At 41.1% G+C, this 18,441-nt stretch overlaps 1 protein-coding gene across 1 annotated transcript; it reads left to right on the plus strand.

Annotated features, from left to right (window-relative positions):
• Window positions 1-1,879: 1,879 nt before the first annotated feature.
• Window positions 1,880-17,573, plus strand: SERPINA7 (serpin family A member 7). The gene is made up of 5 exons (XM_055438725.2): window positions 1,880-2,040; window positions 13,852-14,487; window positions 15,532-15,805; window positions 16,509-16,656; window positions 17,182-17,573. Exons 2-5 carry the CDS (start codon window positions 13,869-13,871, stop codon window positions 17,377-17,379), a joined length of 1,239 nt encoding a protein of 412 aa, XP_055294700.2. The 5' UTR covers window positions 1,880-2,040; window positions 13,852-13,868; the 3' UTR covers window positions 17,380-17,573.
• Window positions 17,574-18,441: the final 868 nt, after the last annotated feature.

The raw sequence follows: 18,441 nt of genomic DNA on the forward strand, positions 1-18,441 counted from the left end.
TGTAGCTGTCCAGTTTTCCCAGCACCATTTATTGAAGAGACTGTCTTTCCTCTATTGTATAGCCTTGCCTCCTTTGTCGTAGATTAATTGATCATAGGCATGAGGGTTTATTTCTGGATTTTCTGTCCTGTTCTATTGATCTATATTTCTATTTTTGTGCTAGTACCATACTGTTATAGTCATAAGACTATAGCTTTGTAGTATAGTTTGAAGACAGGGAGCCTGATTCCTCCATATCTGCTTTTCTTTCTCAAGATTGTTTTGACTATTTGGGGTCTTCTGTGTTTCTATACAAATTGTAAATGCTTTTTTTGCTTTAGTTCTGTGAAAAATGCCATTGGTAATTTGATGGCAATTGCATCAAATCTGCAAATTGCCTGGCATAGTACAGTGATTTTCACCATATTGATTCTTCGAATCCAAGGCCATGGTATATCTTTCCATCTGTTTGTTTTGTTTTGATTTCTTTCATCAGCATCTTATAGTTTTTGGACTGCAGGTCTTTTATCTCCTTCAGTTCAGTCGCTCAGTCATGACCAACTCTTTGCGACTCCATGAATCACAGCACACCAGGCCTCCCTGTCCATCACCAACTCCCGGAGTTCACTCAAACTCATGTCCATCAAGTTGGTGATGCCATCCAGCCATCTCATTCTCTGTCGTCCCCTTCTCCTCCTGCCACCAATCCTTCCCAGCATCAGAGTCTTTTCCAGTGAGTCAACTCTTCGCATGAGGCGGCCAAAGTATTGGAGTTTCAGCTTTAGCATCAGACCTTCCAATGAACACCCAGGATCGATTTCCTTTAGAATGGACTGGTTGGATCTCCTTGCAGTCCAAGGGTGAGCTTATTCCTAGGTATGTTATTATTTTCAATGAAAGAGTAAATGGAATTGATTCCTGAATTTCTCTTTCTGGTCTTTCATTGTTAGTATATTGAAATACAATAGATTTCTGTGTATTAATTTGTTAACCTGCAACTTAATCAAATTCATTGACAAGCTATAGTAGTTTTATTGAGATTTTTGTAGTGATATTCTCCTTAGCATTTTCTTAGTATTATGTCATCTGCAAACAGTGACAGTTTTCCGGTTTGGATTCCTTTTATTTTTCTTCTCTGATTGCCATGGCTAGAACTTCCAAAACTATGCTGAATAGACAATCCAATAAAAAAATGGGCAGAAGACCTAAATAGACATTTTTCCAAAGAAGATATACAGATGGCCAAGAGGCACATGAAAAGATGTTCAACATTGCTAACTATTAGAGAAATGTAAATCAAAACTTACAATGAGATATCACCTCACACCAGTCAGAATGGCTATCAAAAAATCCACAAACATTTTTTTTTTTTTGAACAGAGGAAAATTTATGCGTCGAACCTGGACTGGTCACTTATGATAATATACATGCTACAATTCCATTCTCTCCAATCATTCCACCTTCACCCTCTCCCACAGAGTCCCAAAGACTGTTCTAAATGCCTATGTCTCTTTTGCAGTCTCTTATACAGGGTTCAGGTTACCATTTTTCTAAATTCCATATATATGCGTTAATATACGGTATTGATGTTCTTCTTTCTGGCTTACTTCACTCTGTATAATTGGCTCCAATTTCATCCACCTCATTAAAACTGATTCAAATGCATTCTTTTGATGGCTGAGAAAATCCACAAACATTAAATGCTGGAAAGGGTGTAGAAAGAAGGGAACCCTCCTACACTATTGGTAGGGATGTAAACTGTTGCAGCCACTCTGGACAACAGTATGGAGGTTCCTTAAGAAACTAAAATTAGAGCTGTCATATGATCCTGCAATTCCACTCCTGGGCATATATCCAGAGAAAAACACAGTCTGAAAGGATACATGCATTCTGATGTTCATAGCAGCACTATTTACAAGAGTCAAGACATGGAAGCAACCTAAATGTCCATCAACAGAAGAATGCATAAAGAAGATGTGGTACATATATACAAGGGAATATTACCCAGCCACTGAAAAGAATTAAATGATCATGGATGGACCTAGCAACTGACATAGTGAAGTAAGTCTGACAGAGAAAATATGATATCGCTTATTAGAAAAATCTAAAAAATGACATAAATGAACTTATTTACAAAAGGAAACAGACTCACAGACTTTGATAACAAATTTATGATTCTAGAGGTGGGAGGCAGGGAGGAGGGATAGTTAGGGAGTTTGGGATTGACATGTTGTTGTTGCTGTTTAGTCACTAAGTTGTGTCCAACTCTTTTGTGACCCCATGGCCTGCAGCCTGCCAGGCTGCTCTGTCCATGGGATTTACCAGGCAAGAATACTGGAGAGGGTTGTCATTTCCTTCCCCAGGGGATCTTCCCGACCCAGGGATCGAATCTGTGTCTCCTGCATTGGCAGGTGGACTCTTTAAGACTGAACCACCCGGGAAGCCTGGGATCGACATGTACGCACTACTGTATTTAAAATGGATAACCAACAAGGACCTACTATGTAGTACAGGGAACTCACCTCAATTTTATGTAACAGCCTAAATGGGAACATAATTTGAAAAAGAATAGATACATATATATGTATAGTTGAGTCACTTTTTATGCACCTGAAACTAACACATTGTTAATCAGTGGTACTCCAATATAAAATAATAAGTCTAAAAAAATAGATAAATTCAGTCAAAAAGTAGTTGTTTTAAAGAAGAAAAAGAAAAAAATAGCTTATAGTTTAGACGAAAAGCTCCTGGGCCTTTCCCTCTATTCCCAGGTCCACAGAGAGGGGTGGACCTGCATCAGTCACAGGGGCCGACAACATAGAGACCCCAGCAAGGCTACCTCCCTGGATTTGACCACAAGTTCTCTGAAGCAGGAGAGGGAGAAGGAGCAGAGAGTGGGTGAGGCAACTGACTGGGGTGAACAGCTGCTTCCTGGCTGGGACTCTTAGGGGCGTGCAGGATGGGCCGGTTCAAGCAGAGCCCAGTCTTTCTGGGAGCAGGGTGGGGGGCCCAACCAGAAGGTCACAGCTGCTGTTGCTGCTGCTGTTTGCATTCTGTTACCCTGGCGACGGCTGCCATAAAGGCACTATGAAGGACAGGGTTTGTAGTAAAGCACCCTACACTGTGCCACTCTCTCTTTATTAACTTTAGTCAGATTACCTCTGGGGAGATCTAATTAAGTTTCTAAGGTCTCTTTGGGGGCTGTTGGACAAAGTAATCTTGAAGGGTACTACGCTTTTTTTTTCTCTCTTGAAGTTTCAACAACTTGCTGACACCAGGGTGTTTATTGGCACCAGGGACATATTGTTCAAGTTACTCAGCTTGTGTGATGACTCCCACCCCCATATCATTGCTGGAGAGCCCTAAACAGTGGTTAGGATATTGCTTCCTTACCTTTCTTTGACCCTCTCTGTTGGGTCACTTATCTGACCAGCCATATGAGATCTGCTGGGGGATGATCTGGTGGTGGTCAGGCACTAAAGAGGACCAGAAATTGCCCGCAGAATGGAAAAGTTTATATAAAAATACGCTAACACCCTCCTAAGAATGCCTCATGGCTTCCTCTGGCATTCCCAAAGATCCATATGCATGACTAGCAAAGTGCCCCATGGGACATTTAGACTCTTGCAAATAATTCACTAGCAACCTTCTAATATGCCCTGCAGACTCCTTTGATAACTCCCAAAGGTACTGTGTGGGATCTTCAGGCTTTTTGAGTTCCAGGAGAGCATTGTGGTTAATTGACTTCTTGGCTCTCTAAGCTTGTCAGAAGCTCAGCTGAGCTGGAGAGAAAGCTGATCTGCCAGATGTCAGAGTAGCTGCTTAAGACAACATGCCAAAGTAAAAGTAATACTCAAGCCTTACTTAAATCACTTACTGCAATAAGAAAAGCGAAAGGTTAAACTGGGGAAAGTGCTGACCCCACTCTTCTCTGTTTTGCCCATGGACCAGTACCAGCTTGAGATCAGATGGATGAACATAGACAAGGAGGTTGTCTCACAGTGGAGGGAGTGCTGAACAAAATGCTCCTGTGGTTTTAAGGTCTGAGGCACCTAGGCTAGGAACACAGCTATGTGTGAGAGGATGGCCAGCTAGGGGAAGCTGACTACTTGACAGCAACACCCTCCTGAGACTTCGATCTGTTAGGTAGATAGAATAGGAAAAAGGAGTCCAGAATGGCAGTGGCTAAAAGACAAGAAAGGGAAAAGCTTGTAAAAGTAGAACAAAGGAAGGTCTGAGGACCAGAGTGAGGATCTCAGGTAAAACAAACAGCACTCCTGGCTAGCCCAGTTTACATAGGGCAGGCCCAAGGGGAGGAGAAAAAACATAAAAAGAGGAGCCAAAATTGGGCTGCCAGCCTCTCTCTTCTGTTCACATCTTTTGGGTTGGCATGCCCTCATGCCTCGAGGATGTAGCACTTTCACAGCATCATCTTTTAGGATTTGAAATAGCTCAACTGGAATTCCATCACCTCCACTAGCTTCGTTGGTAGTGATGCTTCCTAAGGCCCACTTGACTTCACATTCCAGGATGTCTGGCTTTAGGTGAGTGATCAGACCATCGCAGTTATCTGGGCCATGAAGATCTTTTTTGTATAGTTTTTTTGTATATTCTTGCCACCGCTTCTTAAGATCTGCTGTTGTTAGGCCCATACTATTTCTGTCCTTTATTATGCCCATCTTTGCATGAAATGTTCCCTTGGTATCTCTAATTTTCTTGAATAGATCTCTAGTCATTCCCCATTCTGTTGTTTTCCTCTATTTCTTTGCATTGATCACTGAGGAAGGCTTTCTTATCTCTCCTTGCTATTCTTTGCAACTCAACATTCAAATGGGTATATCTTTCCTTTTCTCCTTTGCCTTTCTCTTCTCTTCTTCTCTTTGATATTTTAGAAATATCAATAGCATCAGATACGCAGATGACACCACCCTTTTGGCAGAAAGCAAAGAAGAACTAAAGAGCCTCTTAGCTATTTGTAAGGCCTCCTCAGACAAGCATTTTGCCTTTTTGCATCTCTTTTCTTGAGAATGGTCTTGATCACTGCCTCCTGTTCAAGGTCAGAACCTCCATCCATACTTCTTCAGGCACTCTCAGATCTAATCCCTTGAATCTATTTGTCACTTCCACTGTATAATTGTAAGGGATTTTATTTAGATCATACCTGAATGGTCTAGTGGTTTTACCTACTTTCTTCATTTTAAGTCTGAATTTTGCAATAAGGAGTTCATAATCTGAGCCACAGTCAGCTCCCGGTCTTGTTTTTGCTGACTGTATAGAGCTTCTCTGTCTTCGGCTGCAAAGAATATAATCAATCTGATTTTGTTATTGACTATCTGGTGATATCCATGTGTAGTGTCTTCTCTTGTGTTGTTGGTTGACAATACTGACAGGCTTTTTTTGTTTTTAACTCTGTATTATGGCCTCTGTTGTTTCTCTCCCTCTTTCTCTTTTAAATTGAAATATACTTGATGTACAAAATCATATGGGTTTCAAATGTATCACATAGTGAATCAACATTTATACACATTGAAAAGTAAAAACCACAATAAGTATAGCAAACATCTGCCATTATAATATTATTGCAATATTATTAACAATATTCCCTATGCTATATATTACACATCTGAGACTTATTTAATTTATAAATGAAGTTTGTACCTCTGAATCTCCTTCTCCTATTTGGCTCATTCCCCTACCACTCTCCTCTCTGTTAACCACCAGTTTGTTCTCTGTTTGTGTTTTGTTTATTTAAAAGCATTCCACATATAAGTGAGATCAGAGAGTTTTATCTTTTTCTGCCTGACTTATTTCACATAACATAATGTCCTCAGGTTCCATCTATGTTGCTGCAAGTGGCAAGATTTCATTCTTGTCTCGGGCTAAGTAAGATGCCATTGTATACATAAATACCACATCTTTACTCATTCATTTATCAATGGATACTTAGTTTGCTTCTATTTCTTAGCTATTTTAAATAATGCAAGGAACACTGACTTGCATATATCTTTCAAATTAGTGGGGCTTTTTTCTTTTAAATAAATATGCAAAGTTGTAATTGCTGGATTGTATGCTAGTTCTACTTTTAGTTTTTTTGAGGGATCTCTGTACTGTTTTCCATCTTGGCTGCACCAATTTTCATTCTCACCAATGGTTCATTAAGGTTCTCTTTTCTCCATATTCTCACCAACATTTGTTTTTTGTTGTCTTCTTGATAACGGCCATTCTGATAGGTATGTGGTGATAACTCATTTTAATTTTGAGTTGCAGTTCCCTAATGAGTAGGGGTGTTGAGCATCTTTCCATGTATCTGTTGGGTATCTGTATATCTTCCTTTGGAAAATGTCTATTCAAATTTTCTGCTCATATTTTATTCATATTATTTTTAATTAATTTATTTTAATTGAAGGCTAATTATTTTACAATGTTGTAGTCATTTTTACCATACATTGACATGAATCACCAATGGGTGTACATGTGTCCCCCATCCTGAACTATATTATTTTTTATATATTGAGCTGTATGAGTTTATTGTATATTTTAGATATTAGCTCCTCAGTGGAAATACTATTTGTAAATATCTTCTTCCATTCAGTACATTTCCTTTTGGTTTTTTTGATAGCTTTGGGAGAGTTAACTCTTAGGTAGTTTGATAAGGAGTACGGGGCTCTTGAGAAGGAGAAAGGGGTCCAGAGTTCTCAAGCAGGAGAAAAGGACAAACTTTTTTCCTGCATCCCTTTGTTTTAGTCACATAAAACATTGTTTCTTTAAGCTTGGAGCTAATGGCTCAAGGGTATTTTTTTCCTTAAGCTCTGTACTAAGGATTCAGTTCAGTTCAGTCCCTCAGTCGTGTCCAACTCTTTGCGACCCCATGAATCACAGCACGCCCTGCCTCCCTGGCCATCACCAACTCCCGGAGTTCACTCAAACTCATGTCCATCAAGTTGGTGATGCCATCCAGCCATCTCATTCTCTGTCGTCCCCTTCTCCTCCTGCCCCCAATCCCTCCTAGCATCAGAGTCTTTTCCAGTGAGTCAACTCTTCGCATGAGGTGGCCAAAGTATTGGAGTTTCAGCTTTAGCATCAGTCCTTTCAATGAACACCCAGGACTGATCTCCTTTAGAATGGACTTGCTGGATCTCCTTTCAGTCCAAGGGACTCTCAAGAGTCTTCTCCAACACCACAGTTCAAAAGCATCAGTTCTTCGGCGATCAGCTTTCCTCACAGTCCAAATCTCACATCCATACATGACCACGGGAAAAACCATAGCCTTGACTAGATGGACCTTGGTTGGCAAAGTAATGTCTCTGCTTTTTAATATGTTATCTAGGTTGGTCATAACTTTCCTTCCAAGGAGTAAGCGTCTTTTAATTTCATGGCTGCAGTCAGCATCCACAGTGATTTTGGAGCCCAAAAAAATAAAGTCTGACACTGTTTCCACTGTTTCTCCATCTATTTCCCATGAAGTGATGGGACCAGATGCCATGATCTTAGTTTTCTGAATGTTGAGCTTCAAGCCAACTTTTTCACTCTCCTCTTTGACTTTTATCAAGAAGCTTTTTAATTCCTCTTCACTTTCTGCCATAAGGGTGGTGTCATCTGCATATCTGAGGTTATTGATATTTCTCCCATCAATCTTGATTCCAGCTTGTGCTTCTTCCAGCCCAGCGTTCCTCATGATGTACTATGCATATAAATTAAATAAGCAGGGTAACAATATACAACCTTGACAAATTCCTTTTCCTATTTGGAACCAGTCTGTTGTTCCATGTCCAGTTCTAACTGTTGCTTCCTGACCTGCATACAGGTTTCTCAAGAGGCAGGTCAGGTGGTCTGGGATTCCCATCTCTTTCAGAATGTTCCACAGTTTATTGTGATCCACACAGTCAAAGGCTTTGGCATAGTCAATGAAGCAGAAATAGATGTTTTTCTGGAACTCTCTTGCTTTTTCCATGATCCAGCGCATGTTGGCAATTTGATCTCTGGTTCCTCTGCCTTTTCTAAAGCCAGCTTGAACATCTGGAAGTTCATGGTTCACATATTGCTGAAGTCTGGCTCGGAGAATTTTGAGCATGACTTTACTAGCGTGTGAGATGAGTGCAATTGTGCAGTAGTTTGAGCATTCTTTGGCATTGCTTTTCTTTGGGATTGGAATGAAAACTGACCTTTTCTAGTCCTGTGGCCACTGCTGAGTTTTCCAAATTTGCTGGCATATTGAGTGCAGTACTTTCACAGCATCATCTTTCAGGAATTTATAACAACAAATGTATCTTGCTTGAGGACATGTTTCTCCTTAATAAGAACCTTTTGACTAATCCTGTTATCTTATTTGGGAGTGGTTCTGGTTCCGTTCTGTTCGTTCAGTCGCTCAGTCGTGTCCGACTCTTTGCGACTGCATGGACTGTAGCCTACCAGGCTTCTCCGTCCATGGGATTCTCCAGGCAAGAATACTGGAGTGGGTTACCATTTCCTTCTCCAGGGGAGCTTCCTGACCCAGGGATCGAACCCGGGTCTCCCGCATTGGAAGCAGACGTTTTAACCTCTGAGCCACCAGGGAAGCCCCACCTTTCTATTGTTAGTTCTAATCTTATTAATATAAGATGTATGTTGTGGGAGTAAGTCTGGCAAAAGTATATAAGGCCTTGCTAAGACTTGCCAGGGGGCACACTCTGTCCCCCCTCCAATATTTATGTCAGAAGCTTTCTCTGTCCTTTGTCACTGTAATAAAACTTCTGCCACACAAAAAAGCTCTGAGTGATTAAGCTTGGTCCCTGATCACAAAGCTAAATCTTCTTCAGAGATCATGAATCTGATATTGTTCACTGTAATCTATTAGTTTCCTTCACTGTGGAAAAACTTTTTACTTTGATATAGCACTGTTTAGTTACTTTTGCTTTTGTTTCCTTTACCTGAGGAAATGAATCCAAAAAAATTTGTCACTGTGACTGATGTCAAAGTATATATTGCCTATGTTTTTTTTTCTAGGAGTTTTATGGTTTCGGGTATTACATTTATGTTTTTAAATAACTTTGAGCTCACTCGTTGGCATGTGTCTGTTCAGTTTTCAAAACACCATTTATTAGAGGCACTGTGTTCTCCCCACTGTATATTCTTGGCTCCTCTGTCATAAACTAATTGGCCATATAAAAATAGGCTTATTTCTGGGCTGTCTGTTCTATTCCATTGATACCTATATGTCTGTTTTTGTGCCAGTGCCATATAGTTTTGATTATTATAACTTCATAGTATAGTTTGGAACCAAGGAGTGTGATATCTCCAGCATTGTTCTTCTTTCTCAAGATTGCTTTGACTACTCAGGGTCTTTTGTGGTTTTTACAAATGTAGGATTATTTGTTCCAGTTCTGTGAAAAATGCCATTGGAATTTTAATAAATTATGATAATTTAAAATTGATTATCTGATCTAGTGGGGTAAAGGCAGTTGAAAACCCAATTTATATTCTATAAAGAGAATATGAAAATAAATGACAAAGTAATGAAATGGTCCTCTGAATTATAAGAGAGAGACATATTTTTGGATTTAGTTGAGTTTATTGATATGGCAGCACTTCCTAGATATTCTATATTCAATGTGTTAGTTCTAACAGATTTATACAAGACTGAAATAATTGTTTTAAATGTAAGTTTTAAAGAAGATCTTGCACATTAACAGTCAATCAATTTCATATTAGGGAGAATGTATTTGCAGAATGCAGAATGAACAATAGTCAGGAATGAGAGGAAGGTGTTCATGAACAGTATGAAAAGGCAAAATGATAGGAATGAAGGACAGAACTGTGGAGATTTGGGGTGGGGGAAGAGAATCAAGATAATAGATGACGAGGAAGAGAATTAACAGTTTCTGGATCCCTCCTATGTGCTAAGTACAATATAGGAGTTTCCAGACAGCATCTCTAAATTTTACTTAATACTTCTGATAACCACATGATATGGGGATTGTTATCATTCCACTGTTAACGTAGTAGTGAAAGTAGTGAAAGTCACTTAGTCGTGTCCGACTCTTTGTGAACCCATGAACTTCAGTCCATGGAATTATCCAGGCCAGAATACTGGAGTGGGTAGCCTTTCCCTTCTCTAGGGGATCTTCCCAACCCGGGGATCGAACCTTGGCCTCCCGCATTGCAGGCAGGTTCTTTACCAGCCCAGCCACAACGGAAGCCCAAGAATACTGGAGTACCCACTCCAGCCTATCCCTTCTCCAGCTGATCTTCCCAACCCAGGAATCGAACCGGGGTCTCCTGCATTGCAGGCGGATTCTTTACCAACAGAGCTATCAGCCCATATCATCTCACTATAGAGGAGAGGAAACTGAGGTTCAGGGACGTTAAGTTGCTTTCCTCGAATTGCACAACTCTTACATAGAAAAGTCATGACAGGAGCACAGAACTCCAGAAGGCAGAATAGGGGGGGGTCTGTGGGGGTGGGGGAGGGTTGCCCTTCTCATGTGTCATCAGATCCTGCAGTTCCTGCATGGACGGAGGAGCCTGGTAGGCTGCCGTCCATGGGGTCGCTAAGAGTCGGACACGACTGAGCGACTTCACTTTCACTTTTCACTTTCATGCATTGGAGAAGGAAATGGCAACCCACTCCAGTGTTCTTGCCTGGATCCCAGGGACAGGGGAGCCTGATGGGCTGCCGTCTATGGGGTCGCACAGAGTCAGACACGACTGAAGTGACTTAGCAGCAGCAGCAGCAGCAGCAGCAGCAGCAGAAAAGCTTAGCTGAATCAGATACAGAAAATAAGTCGTGCTATTGCCTGACTAGGACGCTAGAGGGCGCAACTTTGAAAATTTTCTTTCTAGACAGTCTGTTTCGTAGGAAGCAAATACCTATAACTGAGAGTAGATTATATGCTGTATACCAGGAATGAGTATGGACTGACCTCAGTGTTGGGAGCTCTGAGCTTTCCATTGCCTTGTGGCAGGACAAATGCACCCGTGACCATCCTATGTGTGAGGTGTACCATCTTCTGTTCAGTTTGCACAGTGGATATCAGGTAGTTAGAAAGATCCCTTGGGTTCAGAACCAATAGTTGGCAGTCTCTTTTGAAATCCCAGTGCTAAGTTTGGTCATCTCCACACAGTAGGAGCTCTATCGATGTTTGTTTAAAACGATGTCACCGTACTATCACCCTCTGTCTAGTCAAATCCCCCAGTGGCTTTCTAATGCCCTTTAGGTGAAGTTTGCGCTATTTAACTTGGTTCAAGTCCCACCATAGACTGTGATCTAAGCTTATCTCAAACTAACTCCCATTCCCCCAACAATCACCCCAGTCTTAACATATGCACATCCTTAATGTAGTCCTGAAGCAGCCAGTGTCTGAAATTAGATGCTTCACATCACACCCTGCACATGCTGCTGCTGCTACTATGACTACTGCTAATACTACTTCTACCACTAGATCTAGAAATTGGCAGAGGCAAGGTGGAACTCAGGTCTCTTGAACGAGTCCAGTGCTTTTAGCTCCCTTTGCTTCTTTGCAGCACACATTTCAGTACATAGTGATTATTGAACAATGAAACCTTTGATTCCATTCTCCTTGGCTCCTTCTGCATCCTTTTCAGGGTCCCGTGGCCCAAGGGATGGAACAGGAGATTTTAGTGACCAGAGGACAGGACTGATTTCCCCCTGAGCAGACGTAGATGTGTCCAGCATCGGAAATCTGGAGTTGGAAGCTACTTTTGACAGGATCTCTTCCAAGCCAATGTATAAATAATGTCTACAGCACCCATTAAAGAGGTTCACCCAGTCTCTGCCTGTGTGTACCTTTCCTTGAAAAGGCTGCTGATCCCAGCCATGATAGGGAAAACAGTCTGTCCTGCTGCCTCTTGGCAATTTTGCCTCTGGTCCTCATTCTGCCTGCTGAAAAGACACAAACCCAGACCCTACCAACTCTGACAATCCTTTTCCTCTCTTGTTATAGTTGAAAGATGTGACAGCAAAGCAATCATTCAAAGTTCCATCCTTATCATTTTTCACTTTGTTCTTTTTGGCCTTGGTTTTGTACATCAGCTTTGAAACTATCATCCCAGGGCTAATGCCTGGCGTTAATGAGTAACTAAGAACACTCTACTTTTGCAATAGAGGAGGGCACATTATAAAAATGGAAAGATTTTGCTTTCTGAGATATGCAAGTGACTTCTTGGGCATGTGCTGTAAGTACTTTTTTCCTCTTTTGGAACTTTGAGCATTTCTGTCAGCAAGTCAGAATTCCAAATAATCACGAGCTTCAGATTGTTAATTCTAGAGGGCAAGGTCTAAGTGTGATCCTCTGATAATTGACCCCCTACTAGCCTCTGTGACTTTTTCAGAAAAAAGACTTTGGTGACAACATGAAGATTGGACAGAGGGGTAGAAGCAGGGGTGTTGAATTGGGAGAGATTGAAGGCTATGTGACTTGCTAGGAGATGGTGAAATAGTTTAGGCTTTCCAGGTGACATAGTGGTAGTTTAGTCCATAAACTGAGGTAGTGGCTGTAGAAAGGGAGAGAAAGGAACAGTTTTGAGAGGTATTTAGAAGGTACCACTCATAGGGCATCATAAGTCATTAGATGTGGGGGATGAGAATGAAGAAACCCCTAAGATGACTCCCAGGTTTCTGGCATGGGAACCTCAGTAGATAGTGATATGGAATGAAGATGAAGGAGCAGCCTTGAAGGTCAAGGAGATGATGTGTTTACATTAGGAAACAGATTTCCAAATTGAAACCGAGGTATGTGTGGAACATTGTAGTGGATACATGCAGTAGGCAGCTGGACAAATTACTGAGAATATAGAAGAATACTGTAGTACAGTATGTAGTTTTGTGCTATGGCAGTTTAGTTCCTGGAAGTGGATAAGATCACTCAGGAAGAAAATAGAGGACTATTTCTTTCTTCATATCACTCCTGTCCATGGCCATTGGATTCCACAGCTGACTCCCTTACTCTGCTGTCTTGTACTCTTTCAGGCTCAGAGAATCTTACATCATATTTTCTGATTGCTGCTCTGATAATTAAAAATATAATGTGAATGAATATAAGAATAATAGTGTTTAGATGTCTTGCAATTTAGAAATGACTCTGTATTATACTGAAATGCAAAAAGTTACACTTTCATTTTCCTGTTATTTAGAAATATTCCTATACTTTCCATATGTTGCATGAATGTATTAATTTCAGCTAATGATCATGTACATGGCTCCATAAACTACCACCCTTCCATTCCAACTAAATATACTTTTCTTGTGAAAATTATTTCCCCCCTTTTTTTTTCTGGCCACACAGTATGGCATGCAGGATATTAGTTCCCTTGTCAGAGATCAAATCTGTGCCCCTTGCAGTGGAAGGGCAGAGTTCTAACCACTGAACCGCAATGGAAATCCCTCCTTTAGTCTTTTATTCAAAGAAAAGTACAAGCTTTCTGTCATCTCACCTCTCATAGATTTTATCTTAAGAAAAATGCCAAAATAAAAAAAATCTAAAATTCTTATATATTAATATAAAAATAATGTAAGCAGAAGAGTGCTAATGTTATCTAAAGATTCTTTTCACTCCAAAATGTTGCCTCTAGTTCAAATAAAAAGTAATTCAATTTCCATAAATTCAGTTTACTCCTGGAATTTTCACATAACACTATTACATATGAATGACAATCCTTGTCACTATTTCTGTGGTCCCAGGAACCTATTTCCTGCTCCTATTAGATGTGTCATTAGTTTTTCAGGGGAGAAAAGCGTCCCCATAGACCTTTGTGAGCACACCATTAAATATTCTCTACTGTTTTACTAATCACGATGCGTGATTATTACATGTTTCTGATTCAGAGTTTTCATCCAGCTAAGATTCCCCAATGGTTTTCTCACCTCATCTCTTATAGATTACCTTCCTTCCAAAATGCCACTGTTCTTCTCTCTGGTTCTCTTGATACTGGGGCTTCATTGTGCACCACCTAACAGCTGTGAAGGCAAAATAACCTCCTGCCTTTCCCCCCAACAAAATGCCACTCTCTATAAGATGTCATCTATCAATGCTGACTTTGCATTCAACCTGTACCGGAGGTTCACTGTGGAGACTCCAGATCAGAACATCTTCTTTTCCCCTGTGAGCATCTCTGCAGGATTGGCCATGCTCTCCCTTGGGGCCTGCTCCAGCACCCAAACTCAAATCCTGGAAACCTTGGGGTTCAACCTTACAGACACCCCAATGGCAGAGATCCAGCAGGGCTTCCAGCACCTGATCTGTTCACTGAATTTTCCAAAGAAGGAGCTGGAATTACAGATGGGAAATGCCCTTTTCATTGGGAAGCAGCTGAAACCACTGGCAAAGTTCTTGGATGATGTGAAGAACCTCTATGAGACTGAAGTCTTTTCTACCGACTTCTCCAATGTTTCTGCAGCCCAGCAGGAGATCAATAGTCATGTGGAGAGGCAAACCAAAGGGAAAATTGTGGGCCTCATCCAAGACCTCAAACCAAACACCATCACAGTCCTGGTGAACTATCTTTGCTTTAAAGGTAAGGTTCTAAGATGTCAATTTCTAGTTCAATGTTCCAGTAATTTGATGGGGCACTGGAGGGAACTCATGGTGTCTTCTCACTGGCATTAGTGGGTGTCTCTCATACCACAGAGACCTGTTCCACTGGATATAGCTGTGTATAATTTTGGATATTCCCGGAGGGACACATAGATCTGTGAATGAAACCAGGAAATCTCTAGGGAGACGGAACATTCAGAGAAATGAGGAGTTACAATGGTTTGAACACCCTGCTCACATCTAGATCATGGTTTCCTAAAGATTTGGTGAAGTGAGACAAGCTTGCACTTCGCAGGTAAACAGAGTTAGTTTTAAACCTTGTTGTGACCCTCACTTGCTGTTCATTCTTGGGTATGTTAGATAAAGACTTCTATCACATACTATGTACCCACTATATACTAAGCTCCATGCTACATCTGTGTTTGACACACATTGTCTCATCTAATCTTCACAGTTAATAAATTTCAGAGCTGGTATTCCCACCCAGGTTTGTCTGATTCTAAAGCTGGTTCTTGTAACAACAAGAATCATGTGACTCTTTTCTGAAGGTGCTGTGCCCAAATGATTTCTCCTGGTTCTACAGCACATGTCAGCCATGTTTGGTGGAAGAGTGAACGATTCTTGGCCACAGATCACACACTTGTAGACGGATAAAACGGCAGAACAGATCTGTTGTCTCATTTCATCCTGTGTGTTGGATGTGCTTATACCTTTTTACGGAAGAGGAAACTGTGGCTCTGATGGGTTTAGTGTAAGTATAGTGATTTTGAACACAGACGGAACATCTGTTGAACATGGAGTCCAATAGCCCTGGGTGTGACTCCTGGCTCTGCCACCAGCTACCTGGGAGACCATATAAAGTCACTATCTCTCCCTGATCCTCAGTTACTCATTTTTAAAATTGGTTGACAGACATTACCTACCTCTGTGGTGGTATTCATTACTAGATTAGATGACAGATGGAGAGGTTCACATTGGCGCTAATACAGGTTTAAAACAAACTCTCTCCTCTTTGTATTTTAAGCCCAGTGGGCAAATCCTTTTGATCCATCCAAGACAGAAGAGGGTTCCAGCTTCTTAGTGGACAAGACCACAACAGTGCAAGTGCCCATGATGCACCAGATGGAACAATACTATCACCTGGTGGATACAGAGCTGAACTGCACAGTGCTGCAAATGGACTACAGCAAGAATGCTCTGGCACTCTTTGTCCTTCCCAAGGAGGGTCAGATGGAGTGGGTGGAAGGGGCCATGTCATCTAAAACACTGAAGAAGTGGAACCGCTTACTGCGGAAGGGGTAAACATCTTAGATGATGTGAAAAGTGGAGGGTGGGCATAAGACTAAGTTCAGAAGAAACCCAGAGGTAGGAGAAACACTCTGAACCACTTCAGAGCTGTGTGATGACCACTCAAGTATAGTGAGGAGATCCTCTTTGCCAGTTCCTTTGCAGGGTACTTTGCATACATTATTTCATCTAAACTCATCAATAAACCTGCAAAGGAGATAATATTATAAGAATTTTTCAAATGAAGAAGTTGGGACTAGAAAAATGAAATGAACTATACAAAGTCAGCCAGCTAGTAAAAATAATGCTTTCCCAGAGTCCAGCTGGAGTTTGGGGGATGGGTAAGATATTGATAGATGTTCCATACTGGGCTAGAGGTGTTAGATGGAAATCCATGTAATTCCCCTGGTACTATCAGTTGACATTGATGCCATTGACATCCCAACCTTGAATATCCCTAGAAATGTTTGTTTTTTATTATAAGTGGGTCACATCTTCCAACTTCCATTGCCACAGTCCCAAATGGGCTGAACCAGAGAGCATTCCTTCTAGGATAACTTCTGAGGTTTTGGTATCATGTGTTGACCTGCATAGTAGTGGTTATCAATACCTAGAGAAAGAGCAGAGTCCAAGGCATACCAAGGAGACAGAAAGGGAGGGAATCATGAGCTTGGTGTTCTAATAGCCATATGTTCCCTCTTCCTTTCCCCACAGGTGGGTTGACTTATTTGTTCCAAAGTTTTCCATTTCTGCCACATATGACCTTGGAGATATCCTTCTGAAGATGGGCATCCAGGATGCTTTTGCTGACAATGCTGATTTTTCTGGACTCACAAAGGACAATGGTCTTAAAGTTTCCAATGTAAGTTTATAGAATCCTTTAATATATGAGATGCAAGGGCCATTGACAAGCAGTTAATTCAGATCTTTCATTTTATCAGTGATGATTCTGAAGCCTATAGAGGCAGAATAACTCTTCCTAGGCCAGATTTACTCCAGGGTCATTCTCATTACCCCCAAAACAAGTCATTGTAGCATTTACTTCCATCCTCAACTTTCATGTTCTAAAATGATTCTGATGGAAGAACTTAATCATCAGAATTGACTCTGATGGGATACAGTCCTTGAGGAGGTGGCAGGGGCAGGAGAAAGTTTAATAAATGACTTCTAGTCAGAAAGCCATGAATGAAAGTTGGTCCCTTGACAGCAAGTTCTAAAATCAGCAGAGATTCATTAACTACACTTAGACTAGTGTCTTTCATATTCAAGCACAATCAACACAGTATAGTAAAGGGGTAGCCCCATCCTTCCTTCTACTTCCCTACTTCTAAACTGTTTCAAAGTAATTTTCTTCAGGGGATCAGCAGTGTTTGTTCTCCCCCAACAGGTCGCCCACAAGGCTATGTTTTACATTGGTGAAAAGGGAACTGAAGCCGTTCCTGAAGTCAGATTCCTGAATCAGCCTGAGACAACTCTTCTTCATCCTATCATCCAATTTGATAGATCTTTCCTGTTGTTGATATTGGAGAAAAACACTAGGAGTATTCTCTTTCTAGGGAAAGTTGTGGACCCAACAGAAGTGTAGCTGGGAAAGAGGCTATTGGCTAATTTCATGTGCTTATTGCAATGAGAAATAAATAAATAGTATAGCCTGATGTGATCGATATGGGCTTGGACATGATTTCCTTTGTGCAGGCATGGAGGCTGGACCCTAGCCGAACTACATTGGGTGAGAAAGAGGTCACTTCTGCAATCAGATAGTCAATGAGTGGCTCAGTATCCAAAGCACAAGAAGGGCCCATGTCAATGAGTTCTTCTTTGTCAGAACATCCACTCCCATCCCAATTAGTTAGCTCCAAGGAATTTTACTGGACTGACAAATGCCCTGTCTTCTGCCCTCTTGGCAAATAGTTGAAATGAAGGTCAGGTCATCATACCCCATGATTCCAGTAAAAAGTACAACGAATATTAAGCAGCATAAATGCAGTGGATTTTATGTGAACTTCTCAACCTCCTTCTTCCCACCTAATCAAAATTGTTCTCTGTATTCTTGCCAGAACTGCCACTGCTGGCTTGTAAAAAGATGTTTTCACTACAGGGCTGAGTCACCGACTGAGAGCTGCTGGTAGGGATGCAGCTTTTGTGACCTAACAAGCATGGTACCAAAAAGCAAGAGAGACAAAGATGAACTTCACTGCACAAGCCCACCTTGCCCCTAAAAACTGTTTTCTTATTTCTAATTTATAAGCTGGGAGGGGAGAAGGAAAGTGATTTGTTCATATTATAACTCATAGCCCTTCCTTTTCTGTGTTCTAATCAGACCCCTTTCTAAAATTTGTACCCCTGTTCCACTTGCTCAAGTATAAATCTCCTGGTTAGTTTTACTGAAGTTTGATACTTCCCTGTTCTCAGATGCTTCAGCAACTTCCCCTTGTCTGCTCATGTTCTTCTACCCCCATCTACTAAACTAGACTTCCTCTCAGACAATATGTATTCAAAGCCCCAGTATTAGAATTCAGTACACACAAATAGTACAGTGACTGTCAGTGATGTACTATCTGAAATTCTAGCTCTAAGGTGCAGTTCTTCAGTGACAGAGAAATAATAACAAGTGCATAAGTCCTTTTGCAAATATTGCACTTTCAGG

Source organism: Moschus berezovskii, chromosome X (genome assembly GCF_049115385.1).
Source record: "Moschus berezovskii isolate FMDL1 chromosome X, NW_MosBer_1.0, whole genome shotgun sequence".
NCBI lineage: Eukaryota > Metazoa > Chordata > Mammalia > Artiodactyla > Moschidae > Moschus > Moschus berezovskii.

Bases quoted from the DNA above. Each gene is read 5' to 3' on its own strand.
- SERPINA7 (XM_055438725.2), top strand. From the start codon at position 13,869: ATGCCACTGTTCTTCTCTCTGGTTCTCTTGATACTGGGGCTTCATTGT. The intron at 14,488-15,531 runs GTAAGGTTCTAA...TTGTATTTTAAG, and splicing joins GAACTATCTTTGCTTTAAAG to CCCAGTGGGCAAATCCTTTT. The intron at 15,806-16,508 runs GTAAACATCTTA...CTTTCCCCACAG, and splicing joins AACCGCTTACTGCGGAAGGG to GTGGGTTGACTTATTTGTTC.